The sequence below is a fragment of the Engraulis encrasicolus genome, chromosome 13 (genome assembly GCF_034702125.1).
Source record: "Engraulis encrasicolus isolate BLACKSEA-1 chromosome 13, IST_EnEncr_1.0, whole genome shotgun sequence".
Lineage (NCBI taxonomy): Eukaryota > Metazoa > Chordata > Actinopteri > Clupeiformes > Engraulidae > Engraulis > Engraulis encrasicolus.
In genome coordinates this window covers 21,917,077-21,937,302 of record NC_085869.1, presented here as the reverse complement: position 1 = coordinate 21,937,302, position 20,226 = coordinate 21,917,077, and the positions used below count along the sequence as shown (strand labels likewise).

Here is a 20,226-nt window from a genome sequence, read left to right as displayed (position 1 = left end):
TTTGGGAGTTTCTGCTCTTGTGTTATTTTTGCACACAAAAAAGGTAACGCCTAAATAATGCATGAAATGTGCATGTCTGAAGGACCAAAGACTTCGAAAGAAAGATGAACAGCTAGTCACTCACCTCAGCCAGAGCTACATGGCAGACATTGTTTTTCCACAATAATGAACTCATTAGTACCTACCTTTAGGACTAATTCTATTCCATGTCCTAGCACACACAGACGTTAATAAGGTACATGTATTATTTTCCAGATGTACATTTTTAAATCATACACTACTAGTCGAGGTCACTGTACATGTATAATTTGTTTTGACTAAAGTGAGCCAGTCAACACAGCCTGAGCTACATGGGTTGTGTTGTTTTTCCACAGTAGTGTATTTCATCTAATTGGTACTTCTGGGATTTTTTTTAGCCCTTTTTTAGCATTCCACATCATTGTATTTTTATATCATGCACAGGTAATAAGTCGTTGTTTTGTAATCTGTGTGTTGACTATGATGAGGTTAGGTGTGTCCTCCTTACCCCATACTGCATACTGTGCTAAGCTAGATTGCTATAAGCATTTGTGAATAATGAGGGAACTATGTCGATATACATAATAGACCACAAGTCAGGTTCTGTTTCCAGCCTATGATATAGCTGGAGAGGATGTACGCCACAGACCCTTCTACAATGTGAAGCCAGGTGGATATTTTATCTAAAAACAATGCATCCTAGGGGTCTAAATAATGATTTCGATCTTACTTGCTTCCTCTAAGTAATGTGGTACTTCATAGCTTACCTTTTGGTATTAATATGCACTTTAGAGTGCGATGTACAATGTCTGCATTCATCTTTTCTTAATTTTCACCTTATTCTCCAAGTTTATTTTTATTTTTATTTTATTATTATTATGTCACTCGCATTCTATATTTTTTATTTTTGGACTATTCCTTAAACTAAGCATTGTCTCCTTTGACATAGGCCTATGCCTTTTGGTATCCTCCAACACTGTCAGTACACGTCAACCTAACCGACTGTTGATTGACATGGTTAGCACCTATTAGGTGAACTCTATATAAGGAAGTCCTCTGTGATTTTGTCTGTTTGCACTGAGGAAGGTCTGGTGACCGAAAACGTTTTGCACTTTTGGGTAGCACCTTGATCACTTGTACATATGTAAAGCAATAAATCAATTATTGCATCGGCTGCTGGTGTGCGAGTTCTACTCTTTGCTTCTGCAGCCTATGATATAGAAATACGACCTTTTTTAACTTAAGAGCAGGACCTCCACACATTTGAACATTAGGCCATAGAGCGATGTGGGCTTAGAGTTGGTACATGCCCTAGATACAACCTCTGCTGCCTCTTTTGAAGCCAAATCCTTCTGTATGTTTATAGTAGTGATGACTAATGCTGACTCCTCATCTCTTGTCTCCCTCATCTCTCTCTCTCTCTCTCTCTCTCTCTCTCTCTCTCTCTCTCTCTCTCTCTCTCTCTCTCTCTCTCTCTCTCCCTGCAGGGCGAGAGCTGGGTGTACTTCCAGCCGCTATGGAAGACGGGAGGCCAGAGTCCCTCACTGGACACCAGTCTGTGAGCTCCCTCTCTCCGCTCCCCATCCCCGCACCTCCCCACCTCACCCCTGGTGGATCAGAGCTCAGCTCAACAGCACCCCCTATCTACCCACCTGAGTGACACGCACTCTTTATCTCACCATTCTGGACCACGTTTCTTGAAAGCATCGTCGCTAACCAGTTAGCAACTTACTTGGTTTCCAATGGGAAATTGCATTGCAACCGAGTAAGTGGCTAGTTACTATCAAGTTGCTAGTTAGCAACGTTGTGGTTGAGAAACGCACCCCTGGACAAGTCCTATTGTCTCCTCTCTTCCCGTCTTTGCCTATATCCACTCTTGAGATGATTTTCGCTTCTCCAGGTTGGTGAGACTTTGTCGTGCATCATGGAATGGGTGGGAACCTGGCAGGTGCTTGTGATTTTACGTTTCCCCTCTCTCTGCATCCCTTTCAAACAGAGATTTTTTTTTTTTGTATATCATGTACATGCAGAATGCTCTTTTTGGGACTGTCGCGTTGGGGGTGGTGCACACAGATGTCCTTTTTGCTGACGATGCCTTAAGTGAGGTGTGTGCTTGTTGTTGTGTCATGTGCAATGAGTGATGGTGTGCTTTTTAGGGTGGTGATCGCACCTGTATCATTTGTTTTTGTTTGCTTGTTTGTTTGTTTGTTTATTTTTGTCTCTTTCTGAGCAGGTGCCACGATTAAATGCTAACTATGTGGCACTGGTTCAGTTTTTAACTCAAATTATTAAAATATATAAATAATTTTCCAAGTAAAGACAACCTAACAATTAAAAAGGCGTGTAGATGTGTTTCTGGGTTATGACGAATGACAGGATTTTTGGCAGTGGGTGGAACAGAGGGACTTCCTTTTTCCCTCTCTTGCTGGTTGTCCGGGAGCTCGGAGTTAAGACTGCGCTTACAGTAAGAGGGCTCTGTACTTTTTAAAAGTGTTTTGAAGTCATAATACATGAAGAAGTGTCCAGTTCTGAAGTGTGCTGCTGGACAGACTCTTTGACCTGCACAGCAGGAGGAAATGGATGTGGGGCTCTCCATCGACATGGCAGCCGTCTGATGCAAATGCATAAGTCACATCTATCTAGATCAGGGGTGGGGAACCTATGTATCGAGGGTCATTTACGGCCCTTGAGGCCGTCTTATCAGGCACCACATACAATTTTAATGTTATGCAGCTTCACATGAAATATGACATGTTTTGTAAAGGAATCTCAGAAATGACATTTGCAATACAATAAAAGTTATATGTCAGGGGACCTAGAGAAGGTGGGGCCTGTTGTAAAGGTGAGCACCTTCAATATTAGGCCTAAAGAGCAAACGGGAATCCTGTTTTGTGTTCATAGTACGGCCCTTGGAGGACTTCTTGAATTTGAAGTGGCCCTTCGAATGGAAAAGGTTCCCCACCCCTAATCTAGATTGACATGGCCAGAGTGGTTCAGCCCAAGGCTGAAGGTCTCTATATATTTAGAACCGGGGGGGCACCAGCAAGATCCAAAGACACCCACACTGGAAAAGAATATAGAGAGTTAGAGGGGCCTCTGCTTGGAGAAGAGGCAACGCTCACCTCTGATTGGATGCTGTTACGGGAGCCTTGTTAGCACTCTCTTGACATTCCACGTCCCTTCCCGTCCCTCATCTCACCAGTCACCTCTTCCACCCACCCCTCCCGACGCTGTGCCGTGCATGCCAGCAGCGCTCATCTGTGCTCTTCTTCTCTGGTGTGAATCTACCTCGTTTGGAGCCATCTCTCTTTTCTCAAGGGCAATCAAACTTTTTTGGAAGATGAGTTTGCATTCACTTGAGTTTTGGCTTTAGCTTACTGTTCATCTCTTTCTCTCTCTGTCTCTGTCTCTGTCTCTCTCTCATTTCCTTCTTCCTGCCCTTATTCTGTGGTTTTCAGAGGAAAAAATTGTAACTGGATCAAGTTTGAATGCTGTAAAACATTAAAAACGGTTTTAAAAACTTATCTCGAAGGTTCAGCATCATGTGTTTTGGGGGCTGACAGAGGCCAGAACTGTTTGTGCTAGCGAGGCAGAGGTGGCGAGTTCCTGCCAAGCTCCCAGCACGGTTATCACTTCTTCTTTTGGTAATGGTTTGACTCGAGAGTTGAGCGTGTACACGCTCCCGGTTTAGCAACACATGGCGTTGAAAGCAGGATGCTGGGAAACTTTTGTGGTGCCTTATTTGTATTTGTCTTCCATCGAACCCAATCACCCCTCCCTCCACATTCCATCATCTCCACCACCACCCCCCCCCCCCCTCCACCTCCCCCTGCTCCTCCTCCATCTCTTCCCCTCAGCTCTCCACCATGAGGTAGACACGAGAGAGGTTACAGGAAGATAATACACAAACATGCACACCAGGGGTGGAACTTAAGCTTTTTACCCACCAGTCACGGTGGCAGGTAGATTTCAAAATCTACCAGTCACTCACTGTTTTTACCAGTCAAAGTGACTGGTGGGTTGAAAAATGTACCAGTCACCACTGAAATTTACCCGTCATTGGCAGGTGGACGGGTGCTTATTTCCATCCCTGATGCACACATACACATCCAGTACTCACACAATTTCACCACCACCTTCTAAATCTGTGTACATATCCCTCCAAGGGCTCTACAGAGCTGCTGTTGATGATGATGATGATGATGCATTTTGCGTGTAATTCAGGATTGTAATGATGTAACACGATCTTTGTTTTTGTTTTTTGTTTTATTTCTGCTCCCCCTTTTTGTGTTCTTCATTTGACCTGTATATCTTGCTAAGCTGTGAATTGCACTGATATTTTAACAACACTCCCTGTAGCCTGACAAAGTCCTGATGAATGAATAAAATTGCTAATATATTTGTTGAGGATTTCTTTTGCTCTGTTTTTCTTATTTGGTCTTTGAGTTTTCAGTTACTCACTGATTTTTTTTATTCATTTTTTTTGCATTGGATGGGACTGCTTGAACCGCTGAAATGATTCACACCGAACAACATTCACACTTTATATACAACACTTTATGAGATGAATATGCATATTTTATAATATATAGATTTTTCATAATTCATACATTTGTGACACCAGTTCACAATCAACACAGTGGCTCATTAGTTTCCTAGAATCTGGTCCTTCATCTGTATTCACAGAACCTCCTATTTTGTGTCATAGGTTTCTCTTCACTACTAGCAAATGGAATGCCTTTCAGAGTACATATTGGAAGTGTGCCCAATAAATACAATGTCATCAGTGCATGATTTAGTGTTTTTTAACTGCCACAATTGGAGAAATATTCAGTTCTCATTTTAGCCTTAAAACTAAAAAAAAAACACAATATGGCTTTTCACTTTAGACTCCTTCACAGAGTTTTTTTCTTTTTTGTTCAAGACATCCTTCAAATGTCTTGATCTCTGTTGGTAATATTTCAGTCAGTTGGTCAAACTACTCACAGGAACATAGTAATCGTCAAGGGGATATGATGAAAATTAGTCTCGTCGTCACACCTCCTTTCAGGAGCACCTCTTGGAGGCTTTACTGATGAAAAATGTTAGTTTGTCAGGCTGATGTATCAAATCACTTAATTTGCCTCATTCAATCAGTGTAATTTGCTGAAATTGAGTCTGCACGGTAGCTTTGATAAAAGCGTTCCACATTTAGTGACATGTCGTGAGCGTTATTGAGTTTGTAGCAGGGATTGAAGTCACTCTTCCTGTCTGTCTTCTCCAGACAGTTTAGTAGACTGAGCTTTCTTCTTCCCAGGGTCTCTTTAATTTGATTTTACAGCCGACCATAAAGTAAAGCCCTTTCTTGAGTCGTTAGCGAAATCTTGACAAATGTCTGTTCAAGTCCAGGCCACTTTTTTAGATCCTGTAAAGTTAAAAATATTTTTAAAATGTTACATAATACAATTGTTCTGACAATTCCAAAAATACATAATTGTAAAATTTAATTGGTCAGGTCTCTTCTTCGAAAAATCCTTCCTTTGTTTTTTTCCCCATCTCTTTCATCTTGGAGTTGTGCTCATTTTCGCAAATATTTTGAAATACTGCCTGTGGTTAATCAAATTGAAAGGCTTTTAAAACCACTTTGACTTCAGCTTCTCGGATGACTGTGCCGTGGTTCGTGGATTCCGAGAAAGGCAGTGGAAAAATACTCAAACGAGGAAATAATATGTGGTAAACAGCCTTGGAAAATGTCTCTGGGCGGTGCAGTTTTCACAAACATGACCCATAGAAAACATACAATTCATCCAAGACGTAACACTTTTTGCCCTCTGTCCCTCTAAGATTGCTAACTGCATAAAGCTATTTTTGATAGCGTGCCTTCAAGAACAGTGATCTTTTTTATCGACTGCATCACTATGTTGCTCCTTCAGGGGGGAATTATATAATAGCTCTTTGATGCATTGGCCTGTCAGCATAATACTCTCTTGACTCCACGGAAGGGCTGGCCTAAGGGGAGAAATAGGGCCCGGGCACTTTTTGCTTAAAGGGGCCCCTCATAGTGTAATTAGCGGCGCAGAACTGACTCACCGGTGGGCACTCCACCCTCGTGGGCCCCTTTTTTTCCAAAATGTAAATGCAGGCCCCTTAGAGAAATGCCAGCTATGCCAGATGGGCAGTCCAGCCCTGCCCTTACACCTCTGATAGAGTATGAGTCCTTCAGTGGCACAGCAAATACACGAGAAGTGCACAGTTACAAAAACAAAACAAAACAAAACAAATAAACATAGGAGACCAGCTCCATGCTGTCGACCGATTTACAAATCAAAATACAAAACTCCAAAAAATTCAGTTCAATTGTTTTGAATTGTCTCTGCTATGTTGCTGGAGAGCTTATCCCAGGCAGTGCGTCACGCCTCTGTTAGTACTGATGTAAGCTCCTCCGACGCTTGTGTGTCTGATACGGGCGAGGGTTGAGAGGGGCTGTCCGTGTCCATGTCCGTCCCCGTGCCAGAATCTCGCTCGGCGCGCGGGGAGGGAGGGGCGGAGGTGGTGGTGGAGCCCTGCTCTGTGGTGGTGGAGCCCTGCTCTTCTGGAAGCTCCGACGTCTGGTTCTCCAGCTCCAGCTCCAGCTCCAGCTCTAGAGTCTGGTGTTGGTGTTGGTTTTGTTCTTGGTGTTGGTGCTGGTTCTGCTGGTTGTTCTCCTGGTCCGTGATGATGGGTGTGCTCTGGTTCAGTAGGTTCCTCTCCTCCTCCTCCTGGTCCTGGGCTAGGCTGTTGAAGCGCTCCACTACGCAGTGGGCCGTGAGACGGGCCTCTGGGTCGTGGTCCCAGCACTCGGTGATGGTAGCGCACAGCAGCTGCATCCCCTGTTTAGGCGTACAAAAACAAGAGCCAAAAATGTTATAACGGTAAAATGAGAAGAAATACGAACGTTGTGTTGAGTTAGGGGTAATCATCACCGCGCTCCTGTTTGTTGTTGACTCTAAACTAGGTTATTCTGTCTGACAGCTGCCCTCCCTCCCGGAGTCTCGAGGAATGAAAAAAATCTGCAAGATGTTCCATTTCGGAAACAAAGAACACACAATATCACGCAATGATGTAGCTCTGCTGTAGTAACTGTATACAAAGTAACGTGGAGCTTTTTTTTTTTGGAAAGAAAAAGAATCACGCTCATGTTGGATACCATGGAAAAAAACCCATCACCATCCAACCCCAGCATCTTGTGATACGGATCCACTCGTTGCCCCAATAAAATAAACATGCTCCCTCCCTCCTCTTTCTGGCTTATGGCTAGGCTGGCTCGTGTGTGTGTGTGTGTGTGTGTGTGTGTGTGTGTGTGTGTGTGTGTGTGTGTGTGTGTGTGTGTGTGTGTGTGTGTGTGTGTGTGTGTGTGTGTGTGTGTGTGTGTGTGTGTGTGTGTGTGTGTGTGTGTGTGTTTACGTGCATGCGTGCTACAGCTCGTTTGCCTTCACTCTAGGCCTGATTCCAAGTCAGGACACCCGATCCGCTCCGCTCTGCCCCTAGCGTACCTGGTGTGTGGTCCAGCCGGCGGGGATCTCGGGCCGGCCCCTGTCTCTCAGCACCAGATCCCTCATGCTGTCCACACACGGCTGCTCGCACACCTTGGAGCCGAACGGCGGCTCGTAGCTCTTCACCTCTGTTGTCGTCATCGTGGAGTGGCGTGGCGTGTCATGAAACAAAGACATTGACAACATTGGTTTCTTCTTTAAAAAAAAAGGCAGGACGGCAAGGCACTCTTCTTAGATAAAACCGCTTTATTATAAAGGCTAGTTCATGTTTGAACTTAAATAATTAAAAATACTGCCACTGCCAACATGTTTCGGCCCGCTACAGGGCCTTCATCAGGGCACAAGGTGATTTTTTTGTATTGGTTTCTAGTGTTCGCACTGAAGTCAAACACACTGCGACACATGGAACTGTTTTGATAGATCTACTGCATTGCAGGTTTGAAATGAGGACATCGGCGGTTATTCGTGCATACAGTAAGTCAAACATGCAGCAGCACATGGGAACTTCTTTGATAGACTAACTTATATCAGGCTTAAATACAGTCACAAACTCTCTCTCTCTCTCCCTCTCTCTCTCTCTCTCTCTCTCTCTCTCTCTCTCTCTCTCTCTCTCTCCCTCGCTCATACACATACACTCTGTCAGTGTCTTTCTTTTTCTCGCACAAGGAACTAAGGTCAAAGTTTGTATTACTGTACATTGACATTACTTCACTTGCCTGTAATGTTACTGATATTACTTCACTAAGCTGTGCAGTCATGTGATGTACTTTATCTACATGCACACATGTAACACATGTAGGCCAACTAGCAGAGTGTGGCGTGGAACGTTAGTAAACCTCACTCCCGAAGCCCCATAGAGTGTGGAAGAGTTGCACTATCACACTGGCCCTTTAGCTCAGAGGTATCGCACTGTGCCTCCTATTGCCGAACCGATGCGTTGACGAGGTGACGGGTTTGTGGCCCAGAAGGGGACAGACTGCGTGGGAACACACACACACGACATTCTTCCTTGCTCGAAATCTAAACTCATTCGTCCATTCAGTACATTTATACTGCTTCCACCTGTATAGTTCTGTGATGCATTTTGTTGATCTAGTAGTGGATTCACACACATCAAATTCTTCTTCGCTCACAATGTATAAACACATTCATCGTAAACCTGTCTACTCAGTTTTGGTAGTTGGTTAAACAACTGTTGACAGGCATAGCTGGCGGTGCTTCAAGCGTACACTCAGTGGCGGAACAGTTGCATACAGGGCCCCAGGGCAAAACACTGATAGGGCCCCACACATGACCAGCCATGGTCACAATAGGGCCCCCACCACCAATACAGGATGGCCCGGGGCCCAGGGGCAAATGCCCTGCTCGCCCCCCCTATAGATCCACCCCTGCGTGTGTGTCTCTGCTTTACCTCCTATGACTTCGCAGCGGGACACCATTTCCCACAGCACCAGGGCCATGGAGTACACGTCCATCTGCTTGAAGGACTCCAGATCCTCCAGGTTCACGCGAGACTCCAGCACCTCAGGAGCCATGTAGCGCGCCGTGCCCACCTGACACACACACACGCACGCACGCACGCACACACACACACACACACACACACGGACATGACAAAACGTGTTAATTGCACGCAAACTATGGTACTCATTTTGTACAAAATGTAGCCATGTAGCACGCCGCGCCCACCTGACACACAAACACACTATGCAGACGCATGGAAAAGGACATGACAAAATGTGTTATTTGCACACAAACGATGGTACTCATTTGTACAAATCAAAATAAATCACATGTAGCGACATGTAGCAACATGTAGCACGCCGCGCCCACCTGAAACAGACACACACAAGACGTCGCAGACGCATGGAAATGACAAAATGTGTTATTTGCATGCAAACTATGGTACCCATTTGTACAAATCACAATAAATCACATCATTGCATGTGTGTTTCCAGCAATGAACTTTCACACTGACTACTGTATTTCAGTGAACTACAAAATGGCAAAAGTGCCAAATTACCAGGCCAAAAGGGTATTTTCACATTAACAACTAGTGTGTAAAAAGCAATATCAACAAATCAAATTCTTTACTAGTATAAAGTGCATGGGGGAAATCCTGGCTTGTGCTCAAAGCACAGCCCTTGGAGGAATTTGAAGTGGCCCCTCGAATGAAAAAGGTTCCCCACCCCTGCACTACAGAATCATGAATCCATTAGAAATATCACCAATATAACAGGTCCTAGAAATGTTGGAATCATCAAAACTCCCACAGAGAACACTCAAAGCTGTTAAAGTTTGTTGAAAGACATTGTCTTGGGTTGCTATGTGCAGCTCAGCCAATGTGATAAATCACTGGTACACTTTTTTTTACTGTGGACACTTTATAATTTGGTGTATGGGGCGTGTGTGTGCGTGTGTGTGTGTGTGCGTGTGAGAGAGAGAGAGAGAGAGAGAGAGAGAGAGAGAGAGAGAGAGAGAGAGAGAGAGAGAGAGAGAGAGAGAGAGACCTGCCTTGGGCTGGGTGTATGTAATAGTGAGCTATACATGGTTAATATATGTGTAGATGTGTGTAATGTCTTGTGTGTAATGTCCTCTGCATGTATGTTTGTATATATACTACTTGACACCTTAATTTCCCCCTGGGATCAATAAATGACACTCTACTCTAATCTACTGACAGACATTGCCCATTTCTCTCTCACCTGACCGCTGTTGGCAAAGTCGTCCACGGTGAGCGAGAGGTCCAGCCGCAGGGCCAGTCCAAAGTCGCACAGGGCGCACTCAAGGTTGTCCTTCACCACGATGTTGCTGCTCTTCAGGTCCCGGTGGGCCACGGGCACCTTGGAAGCTCCGCAGGGGGTGGTGTCGCTGTGGAGGTGGGCAAGGCCCCGCGCCACCGAGCCCGCCAGGCAGCACAGCTCGGCCCAGCTCAACACCCGGCTCGCCAGGTAGTCCTGCAGTGTTGAAAAGCAACCGTTTAAGTCTCTGCAACACTGATAAATGCTCCCAAACCTTTGATTCAGCACAAACTTTCAGACGTGTTGTCCTTTGTCAAAGTGCAGTGTTGGAACATGTACAGTACATGGTGGTACTGTATATCAAATCTTCATGTTTCTTTTGTTTCACACGTAACATGCTAATTATTTTCACGTTATACTGTATCAATTCATGACACAAAAATTCGATTACTTAAAGGGACAGTTTGGTCAATTTCAACATGCAGTTGTATTGCTCACGCTACCCTTGACTTGTCAGTACCTGTTGATGTCACATTTTTCGGCTCAGCCCTTTCCGAGATATGAGCAATTCTAATGGGGGCAGCGTTTGTTTACATTTTTAGAAAATGAAACATAGGCCAACTCCAAATATTTTCCCAAAAGGTACTGCTGTTAGCTAGTTGTCTGCTGATGTTTTATAACCTTTTGGATGTTTTTGGGAATAAATTAAAATGTTTTTTTGAAATGTAAACAAAGAGCTGCCCCCATTACAATGACCAGGATCTCGGAAACGGCTGAAGAAGAAGAAAAAAAAATCTCAGGCACTGACAAGTCCAGGGTAGTGTGAGCATTACAACTGCATGTTGAAATTGACCAAACTGTCCCTTTAACAATAAAAAGGTTAAAGACATTGTGTTTGGAACGTGCAACTGGTTATTTTTTTTTCAGTAGAGGGTAGGTAATATTTCTGTTGTAGTGGATAAATTGACTGATCACTGCTGCAGAGCAACTGGCAAGTATGCTATATTTTTTTTTACACATTTACAGAAGTAAATATCATATGAAACATGTTTTGCGAAGCGCTGTGATAGTATCGCATCGTGGCGTGTGTGTGGTGATAAGCATATTGAACCCGTTGCCAATACCCACCCCTAATAGTCAGGTCATTTTTTGCAGGTTTTTTTTAAATGTTGGTCAACACCATTAAAAAAGAGAAAAATCTGTTTGGTGTTGGGTGCAGCCTGCTCCAGCTTTTACACACTGGTATACGTGTGCCATGTGTGTCATGTAAATGAGGGATGTGCATCGATCTGCCTATACAAAGGTACAAGGGAGCACCGTGACCCAAAAACATTAACGTCGACAATCAATAAATACAGTTGGGTCATAAAAATGTCTTGGTCTGATCATCACCTGCAGGTTTCCCAAGGTGTAGTAGGCCATGATGAGCCAGTACTGCCTCTGCGGGCCCCCTCCTCCTCCAACCACGCCGGACGCGCCGCCACCTCCCCCGCCTCTCTCCTCCGCTGTCAGGAACTGAACCACGTTCTCATGCTTTGAGTAAAAGCCAATAACAAAGTCAGTTTCATTGTCACTTTCTTTGCATACACTGAACATACAAACATACGTGTACAGGACTCTAAATTAACACCAGCCAACCAACCGACCAAATGCTGATGACATTTCAGTTTGGCTGGTAGAAAAGACCAACTTACTAGCCACTTTGAAACATTAGTGTGTGTTTGTTTGGCTAGTAGGAGCAACATCTACTAACCCTTTTGGTTGGTGATGAAAAAAAAGGTAATTTAGAGCAGGGCTTTGAACCGTTATTTTTTTCTAAACGTTCCGTTCCGAACAGAAATGGAAATATAACGTTTCCGGTTCTGAGAATAAATTGACGTTCCCGAACCGGTTAGAACCAAAAAATATTGTTACCGGAACGGTTAATTTCGTTCCTGTCAGCTGATTACTCCCCATAGGCCTAACTGACCTTAACCAAGAAAGACGGAAGTGCAAATGATTCAGCCTACATTCAAAACTGTTTATTCAAGTGGATGAAAAGAATATCCTCCAGAATTTTGTCATTCAGGGACAACCTAAGCGGAGAAGCAGAGAATAAACCTCAATGATGAAAATGTGCGCTCCACGCTGACTTGGGTCACAGGGAGCACTATGATGGACATTGTGAGTTTGTGCATACAGGTATTTGAAGCGGCCATGGATGCCCAATAACGCCAAACATTGTCGGTGTGCTTTACACGCGCTTCCCTGCAATGGCTTACAATAATGCAATGCAAACTCTGTCCTTTTGTATGACAGTGGTTTCTCTTAATTAAGATGTGGAGTGAAGACTTTGTAATCTACAGCTCTCTCTCCATTCAGTCAGAGAATGTCTGATGTCACACAGGACGTGAACCTCAGCCGTCATGGTAACGTGCGCAGGAAAATAATGAGTTTTTTTGTTTTGTTTGAGGAACGGTATTAACCGGTATTAACCAGTTACCACTATTTTTAAATAAGTGTTCCCGTTCCAGAACATAAAAAATAATAACGTTTCCGGTTTCGTTTCAGTTCCCTGTAAAATACAAAAAGTTCCTGGTTTTCGTTTTCGTTCCTTGAACCGGTTCGAAGCCCTGATTTAGAGCCCTGGATGTGTATAAAGTAGAAGTAGATTAAAAGAAACAGTAAATACCCATCATTAGTTACACATTAGGTGCAGTTGATTAACTGGTGAAACAACTACATGGTCATACACTGAACATACAAACAGATGTGTATAAAGTGGAAGTAGGCCTAAATGAACAGTAAATACCCATCAGTAGTTACTCATTGGAGACAGTTGATTAAATGGTGAAACAACTACATGGTCATGCACTATTATTCATGAATCTACTTCTATTTTATGCACCTCTGCATACAAAGGAATTTAAATTATGAAATTATGAAATTGGTAACACTTTATAATAATTGATGCATAAGAATTATAAAGACATAGAATATTAACATAACACATACAGTATATTAACATAACATTTCCCACCCATTTACAAAAATGTGTTAATATTTTGCTCATCATTAGTTAATTATTTACTTTATAAGTCTTTATAATGCTTTTTATGCACCCGTTATTATAAAGTGTTACAAATGTTTCTAACTCTCCCGTGCACAAGAGACAAGGAGGACAGGCTTTGAAGGAACAGTCCACTTCATTTCAAGAAATTGCTCAAATGTAAGTCCCAGTTATATTATGAGAATGCACAGGATTTTCCGTCTCTGTGCATGCATTGCCTAGTTTAACAGCCAAATCAATTAGATCAATATACAAGCCTATGGGACCAAACAAAACATCATCACATGTACTTATAAACTACTATAAAATAAGTACAAAACAGCAATTTAAACCCATCCTGTGATCACTTGTGGCTTAATGCTAATGATCCCATTTACTTCCAGTGATTATGCTAAGCTATGCTAATAATTCTGATACCAATCAGTACTGAAAAGACTGAGAAAAAATGATATGCACATTCATGAATAATGCTTGGAAATACTGCAATATGTGAAAATCAAAGAAGGGTGGACTGTTCCTTCCAAGTGTACAGCAGACAGGTGGACAACAACACAGCTCAGCAACAACAAACCTTGAGGTTGGCGTCGGAGAAGATGTGTCTCTCGTTCCTCCAGGACGCGTACTCCACGGCCGGGAAGATCTTGACGGCCACCGACTCGTACTGGCCCTCGCTGTGCTTGAGGCGCGCACGCCACACCTCGGCGAAGCGGCCCTTGCCCACTAGCGCCTCCAGCTGGATGGGCAGCTGCTCCGTGTTGTGGTTCAGGCAGTTGGCCCGCGTGGAGGACAGGTCCGAGGACAGGCCGTCTTCCCCGAGGAGGGTGAGCTTCCCGGGATAGCCGCTGCCGCCGTTGGCCTCCCCCGATCGTCCCTCCGGAGGGTCCAGGGACTGGTAGTTGGTGCGCTTGGGAGCCCAGTCTTTGGGCTGTTTGCCCAGGTGCCTGGTGCGGTAGATGTAGAAGGCGGCCGTGGCCAATATGGCCACCAGTAACGGAGGAACCAGGCTGATGACCACCACTGGGATCACGTCTTTACCGTTGATTTTTGAGTAACCTAAAAGGTAATAGGAACACTCATTATCTTTATATTTGTCTGTGATAGAGTGACGACCACTTGGTTTGTGGGAACACTCTGACAATCACGGCAATGAGTCAAAATCTGATGGTGTAGAGTTAGAGTCCCAGTTTGGTACCCGCGAACGTCCGGGTTTGAGTCCCGGCAGAGCAACTCTACTTCCCTTCACTAAAGATCGTGTCAGAGGAGTGATGGTAAATGGTAAATGGACTGCATTTATATAGCGTCTTTCCACTCCTTCGAGCACTCAAAGCGCTTTACATTGTATGCCTCACATTCACCCATTCACACTCATTCACAAACCGGGGGCCGTGGCTGCCACACAGGGTACCACCATGCCACCAGGAGCAACTTGGGGTTAAGTATCTTGCTCAAGGACACAACGATGGAGTCAGGCCGAGCAGGGCTCGATCTTGCAACCTTTGGGTTGCCGCAAGGCTCCTCTACCACCTGAGCTACCACCGCCCACCGGATGACTCCCGTGAGGCCATCTCAACTGCACCTATCGTGTGTAAGTCATAATTCCTAGCAAGGGACACCCAGCATGCTGCATAAGTGGCCCTGATGCAGATCATCACCACAGTGAAGGGGTGAAGTATAGATGATGCGGCAAACTGGTAGCCTGGGAACTCCCACACTGCCTTTAGTTCTACACAATCGTTTCGATCTGAAAGACAGTCTGGGGAGGATGACTCATAACGTCCAAGATCATGGGATCTGTGTCATAATAGCCAAGTATTCCGGACCCATACAGAATTTACAATAGGCAACTCCCCAGACCTAATCTCACTTGTGATTAGGTCTGGTGTTAACCAGGCAAGCAAACTGGATGGGAGAGCAATGATGGGCAGCTGCGTTTTCACCTTTGGGGTTGTGGGTGCAGTATGACTGTCATGCCAGCACACCGGCTCCGACAAAGTGCGGCGCACTTTTGCTTCAGACAGAATTCGAACCCCCAACCCCCCAATTTCACACGAACATTGCATTGATAGTCAATGGGCGGCGCCGACAAAATAGAACTTGTCTCTAATTGCTATCCGACATCGGCGAATGTCCGCGGACATCGGCGCCAGTGTGCGGTGTTCTATTGAAAACAATGGAATCGAATTGTTGCGAAGCAGTGCTCAGCACTTCGTCGGCGCCTACGTGCGGAAGCCCTAAGGCTCTGAGCCTCAGGAGGTACCCCAGGATGTCTGGGGCCAAGCCCTGGTGGGGCAAGTCTGCTCCCCTTTGCCACAGTATCACTGCAGGTCAACAAAGACAGTGATGGTAAAAAAAATGGCTTCATTGGTTACAATCTAGTGTCACATATTCCAAATGACCTTGTTTTACCTGTCCAATTCAACTAGCCAATCACTTGGCTGAATTGGACGGGTAGAGCCAAGTCATTTGGAATATGTGGCACTGGATTGTAACTAATGAATCCATTTTGCCCATCACTGAATAGACTAAAGAGAGTAAAGCATGCCCCCCTTTTTAACATAAGTTCATTATGTTGAGTTTAGAGTTGAATTTATGACTACAAAAATGCATAGACGGAACCAAAAAGAAAAAAAACAAAGGCATGCAGGCATGCCTTAATATTTCGTCAACATCTAAAACTTGCATCTAGGCAAAAGACGGACAAGTTCTGGCCAAGTTCTTACACAATAAAAAAAGACTGATTAACATATACATGTACACACAGGGCTCTAAATTAACACCAGCCAACTAGCCAAATGTGAATTCAGTTTGGCTGGTAGAAAATAAAACTTACTGGTCACTTTGACCCATTGGTGAGAGTGCGTTTGGCCAGTAAGATTTACATCTTCTAGTCATTTTGTCTGGTGGTGAACAAGTATTTTTTAGAGCCCTGCGTACCTGTATATGACTGCTGCGTGGCCCTACTTACCGGGCACTCCCTTGTCAAAGATGAGTTTGTCGTTGCACTCGTGGTCGCCGACGCAGGCGCAGACGAAGAGCAGTCCGTTGTCGGCGGCCTGCGGTAGCATGGTGCAGGTGGGCGAGGAGTCGTTGGTCAGGATAATGTTGTCCAGAGCCTGCTGAGGAGGGTGGCACAGCGTGCGCACGCTCACCGTGTCATTCTCTTTCCTCCTGCACCACACATTCAATGCATTATATTAGTGCAGTACATTTAGCAGAGGCACTGTACTAGTATATGTATCCAAAGCAACTCACAAACAATAGGCAGCATTCAATATGTTGGGCAGGGGCATGGGGGCTGCTAGGGGGGGGGAAAGTGGTACAGATTTTAAGGGCCCAAGCACTGATAGGGGCCCTTAAGGGTGCCCAAGCACTGAGAGGGGCGCTTAAGGGGGCCCAAAATTCGAATCTTTCATGGGGCCCAACATTTCTGGCAGCGCCCCTGGGCAGGGGTGTCAAAGTCAAATTTATTGGCCGAGGGCCAAAATCAAAATCTGTAACGAATTTGCGGGCCAAACTCGATATTCATTTTTTTTTAAAGACTACAATTGTGCATACACACGCGTAATATTTAAATTTCACAAACAGATTCTCATCATAGATCAAGTATGCCTGCACATTTTCTGTTGCATCTATGCTGTTGCATATGAGTAGGAGCTGTTTTACTGGCCGGGGCCCTCTCATATTCCTGTGACACACCTAATTTCATGTTCCAGGTCTTATTTAATAGCTTAAATTAATAATTATTATTATGTTTTCGGTCGCGTTGGTTTGTCTGTCTGTCTGTCTGTTTGTCTGTTTGTCAGCAGCATAACTCAAAAAATAATCAACGGATTTGGACGAAACTTTGTGTAGTTGTTGATAATGACGCAGGGAAGAAGTGATTAAATTCTGGTGGTGATCCGGATCACAAACTGGAACCAGGACTTTTTAAAAGATTCTGTCAGCAGGATCACTCAAAAACGAATCAACGGATTTGGACGAAACTTTGTGGAGTTGTTAGTAATGACCCAAGGAACAAGGGACTAAATTCTGGTGGTGACACGGATCACGAACCGTAACCAGGACCTTTTTAAAGATTCTTCACCATTGCTGGCCAATAAATCTAGACGCCCCTAGTGACCACAAATTGAATTGCGGGGCAAAACATTCCAGTTTGTAACGCCACAAAAAGAAGGCAGAAAGACTTCAAATAGGGTGTGACATTGTCAAATGTTCTATCAAGCAGCTTCCTTGGCGGAGGTCTGCGCTCTCTGAGTGCTTCTAGTTACACTATACATTATGCTGTATGTGAGCCAACTGTAATACACATTTGAAATGATCTCAGGGGCAGATACTACATTGACTCCACGGGCCAGATTTTGACCCCAGGCCTGTGCTTGACATCCCTAATGTGGGGGATATAGAGAAAACAGGGAAATATCAGGCAAGGCGTGTGCAGATGACCATTGCTAGTTCCCACGTAAGCAAAAAAGCACAGAATAATATTCTCAGCATTTCTGCAAAATAGACAATTCTACGCAACCAGGACTGGGCCAAGACGCAATGCCTGGAGTAAAGGACAATGCCAGTGCAGCATAGATGTCTTTTCAGTTTTTTTGTTACTTCATTATTCAAGGTGCATAACAATGACAAATGTTTCAATGAGGAGTTACTAGCATCTTTGTCGAAATGTTAGCCATTGCTATGAACCTTGAATAATGACTTTGGATAGAACCCAAGACAAGGCTGGACTGGGATCAAAAAAATGACCAGGGCATTTTCTTGGCATAGACTGGCCCCTAACGCATCCACAGGTCACTTTCATATCTTGTCCGTCTGAATCCACTCTCTATATTGTCGATGGAACAATGGGTTTCCCCCTGTAAGTTGTGGGTCAATCCCCATGAGAACAAACCCAACAACAACAGCATTGGCCCCTGAGGACTGTCAGCCCAACGGGAAAATGCCCTGTATGCCAGATTATCAATCCAGCCCTGACCCAAAGAAGACAACTGTGCTGCTGCAGCAGTGTCCTGTTAACTCCTTGCATGCCCACCTGAGTGTTTCATGAAGAACCACCAAGGCTGAATGTGCTGCTTCTGAAATACTTGATGCTAAATGTCTATGAAGGAAAGACAGTCTAAAAACTATTCATTTTCTGTGTGTGGAAAGTGTGTGGCACAAAACTATGACTTATTAGAACTTTTTACGCCAAAAATGAATTGATTTTTTTTTGCATTTACTATTCATGAAAGTGAAAGCAGAAACACTGGTTTGACTATAGCACTATCAAGCCAAACAGACTGGAGAAGAGGTCAATCCAGCTGCCTGAGTCTCACACATGCCCATAGATAAGAGGCTCTTCACGGCCCAGCTGTGAGACTTCAGGCAATGGCAACCGTCCGATAAGCGGTCAACAAAAAAACAACATGATGTTTAAAAGTATAAGCAGAAAACCGTATGAAAAAGTGACTAGTTTTTTTTGCCTCGCCGGCATGTTTTTTATTGGGCAATTCCTGCGATTTACGGTTGTATTTTTATTGTAAATTCAGCGTGTGCATGGGCTCCGGCGAAGGTAAGCAAATACTTGGTCAGCCCTCGCCCATGTCATATCAGAGAGACTTGAGAAGGGGAAACCCTTTCATGTGTACGCCGCCCACCAACCAATCAGCCCTTCTTTACTCCGCACACCAACCAATCAGCCCTTCTTTTGATGCTCTTCTAAAATATGTTTGTTAGTGGCTTTCTATAACCACAGAAAGAGGAGGGTTTTCTTTTTTTTAAAAAGGGCCCCTATGTCCCACTCCCATAAGAAGCTTATCTGCCTCTCTCTGTTTCTCTGTTCTCTGTCTCTCTGTCTCTCTCTCTCTCTCTCTCTCTCTCTCTCTCTCTCTCTCTCTCTCTCTCTCTCTCTCCCTCTCTCTCTCCCCCTCTCTCTCAACACTCGGTTGTTTTTCGAATAGTCACTCAGAGGTCAGTTTGATTAACTTCACAGAAATACTCCTCCCTAGCCCTGGAGGGTGGAAACGGGACTTGGGGGAAATCCTTTGAAAAGGGAGCTCATTATAGCAAGCACAGACCCCGCGTGGCCCCTAATTCGACTCGCTTTCATTGAATTTAAAATAGCATGTCCTCGCCATATTTTGCCATTGATCAAATGTCCTGTTTGTGTCTCTGGGAAACTCGGAGAAGACAGAAAAGCAAGACACAAGCATTGAGGAGAGCACATTTGGCAGGGGATATAAAGCAAAGTGTTGTTTTTTATCTCAATCGTCATCTTGCCTACAATTGTTTCATGCGACTCTAGTTCCACATGAGTTGGGAGTCGGGACACTCGGTTTTAACCACTGATGTGATATCTCTCCTCCATTTCGTGTATGGATTTCATGTTTTGAACTGCTAATTCTTTTCATTCAGAATTGACGAAGTAGGCCTACTGACTCACGTGTCATTTGAGTTGCATTTTCAAACGATCTAAACAACTGAGAAGACAAGAAAGGGCTTAAAGCGCTAAGGAGACTATGCAAACAATGTTCCTCAGGTGCTCATCTGTACTGGGTGAAGTATAAGTCCAAATAAAGGGAGGGAAAAACAGAGACACAGATTTGCCATGTTATATTAAAGGCTTTTTAAAATATTTTTCTTAAATCTCAGAGTGCCTCTGCGTTTTTCCTCCCTTTTTTTGAATTTAAACTGTTCAGAGAAATTACTGGTGAACCAACTAATGTCTGTTCTGTGGCATTGCTGATAAAAATAATTCTTGCCTTACTACATCAAAAACTCTTGCCGTACTACACTAACCATAAAGACTTGGTTGTATTCACAATTTATGACGTGCCCCAACTGATGTGGCATTTGTGTTGTAATTTTAAACACTGTAGCACCCACATAATGCACGCCGTATCTCCTGAGGCACGCTGTAATAATC

At 44.2% G+C, this 20,226-nt stretch overlaps 2 protein-coding genes across 4 annotated transcripts in view; one reads left to right on the top strand and one right to left on the bottom strand.

Moving 5' to 3' along the window:
- Positions 1-4,428, top strand: part of osbpl11 (oxysterol binding protein-like 11) — a 22,610-nt gene extending 18,182 nt beyond the window's left edge. The window contains exon 13 of the mRNA XM_063213439.1: positions 1,506-4,428. Within this exon, the coding sequence (XP_063069509.1) occupies positions 1,506-1,580 (75 nt within the window). The 3' untranslated portion in view covers positions 1,581-4,428. The remainder of the gene's footprint in view (positions 1-1,505) is intronic.
- tgfbr2l (transforming growth factor beta receptor-like) overlaps positions 4,270-20,226 on the bottom strand; it is a 23,335-nt gene continuing 7,378 nt past the window's right edge. The window contains exons 2-8 of one of the 3 annotated variants that reach the window (XM_063213443.1): positions 16,285-16,487; positions 13,891-14,372; positions 11,663-11,803; positions 10,235-10,486; positions 8,941-9,082; positions 7,530-7,657; positions 4,270-6,866 (exon numbers count right to left, since the gene is read on the bottom strand). In XM_063213443.1, coding sequence (XP_063069513.1) covers positions 6,408-6,866; positions 7,530-7,657; positions 8,941-9,082; positions 10,235-10,486; positions 11,663-11,803; positions 13,891-14,372; positions 16,285-16,487 — 1,807 coding nt within the window. In that variant the 3' untranslated portion in view covers positions 4,270-6,407. The remainder of the gene's footprint in view (positions 6,867-7,529; positions 7,658-8,940; positions 9,083-10,234; positions 10,487-11,662; positions 11,804-13,890; positions 14,373-16,284; positions 16,488-20,226) is intronic. The other 2 variants (XM_063213442.1, XM_063213441.1) reach the window with 2 other exon arrangements.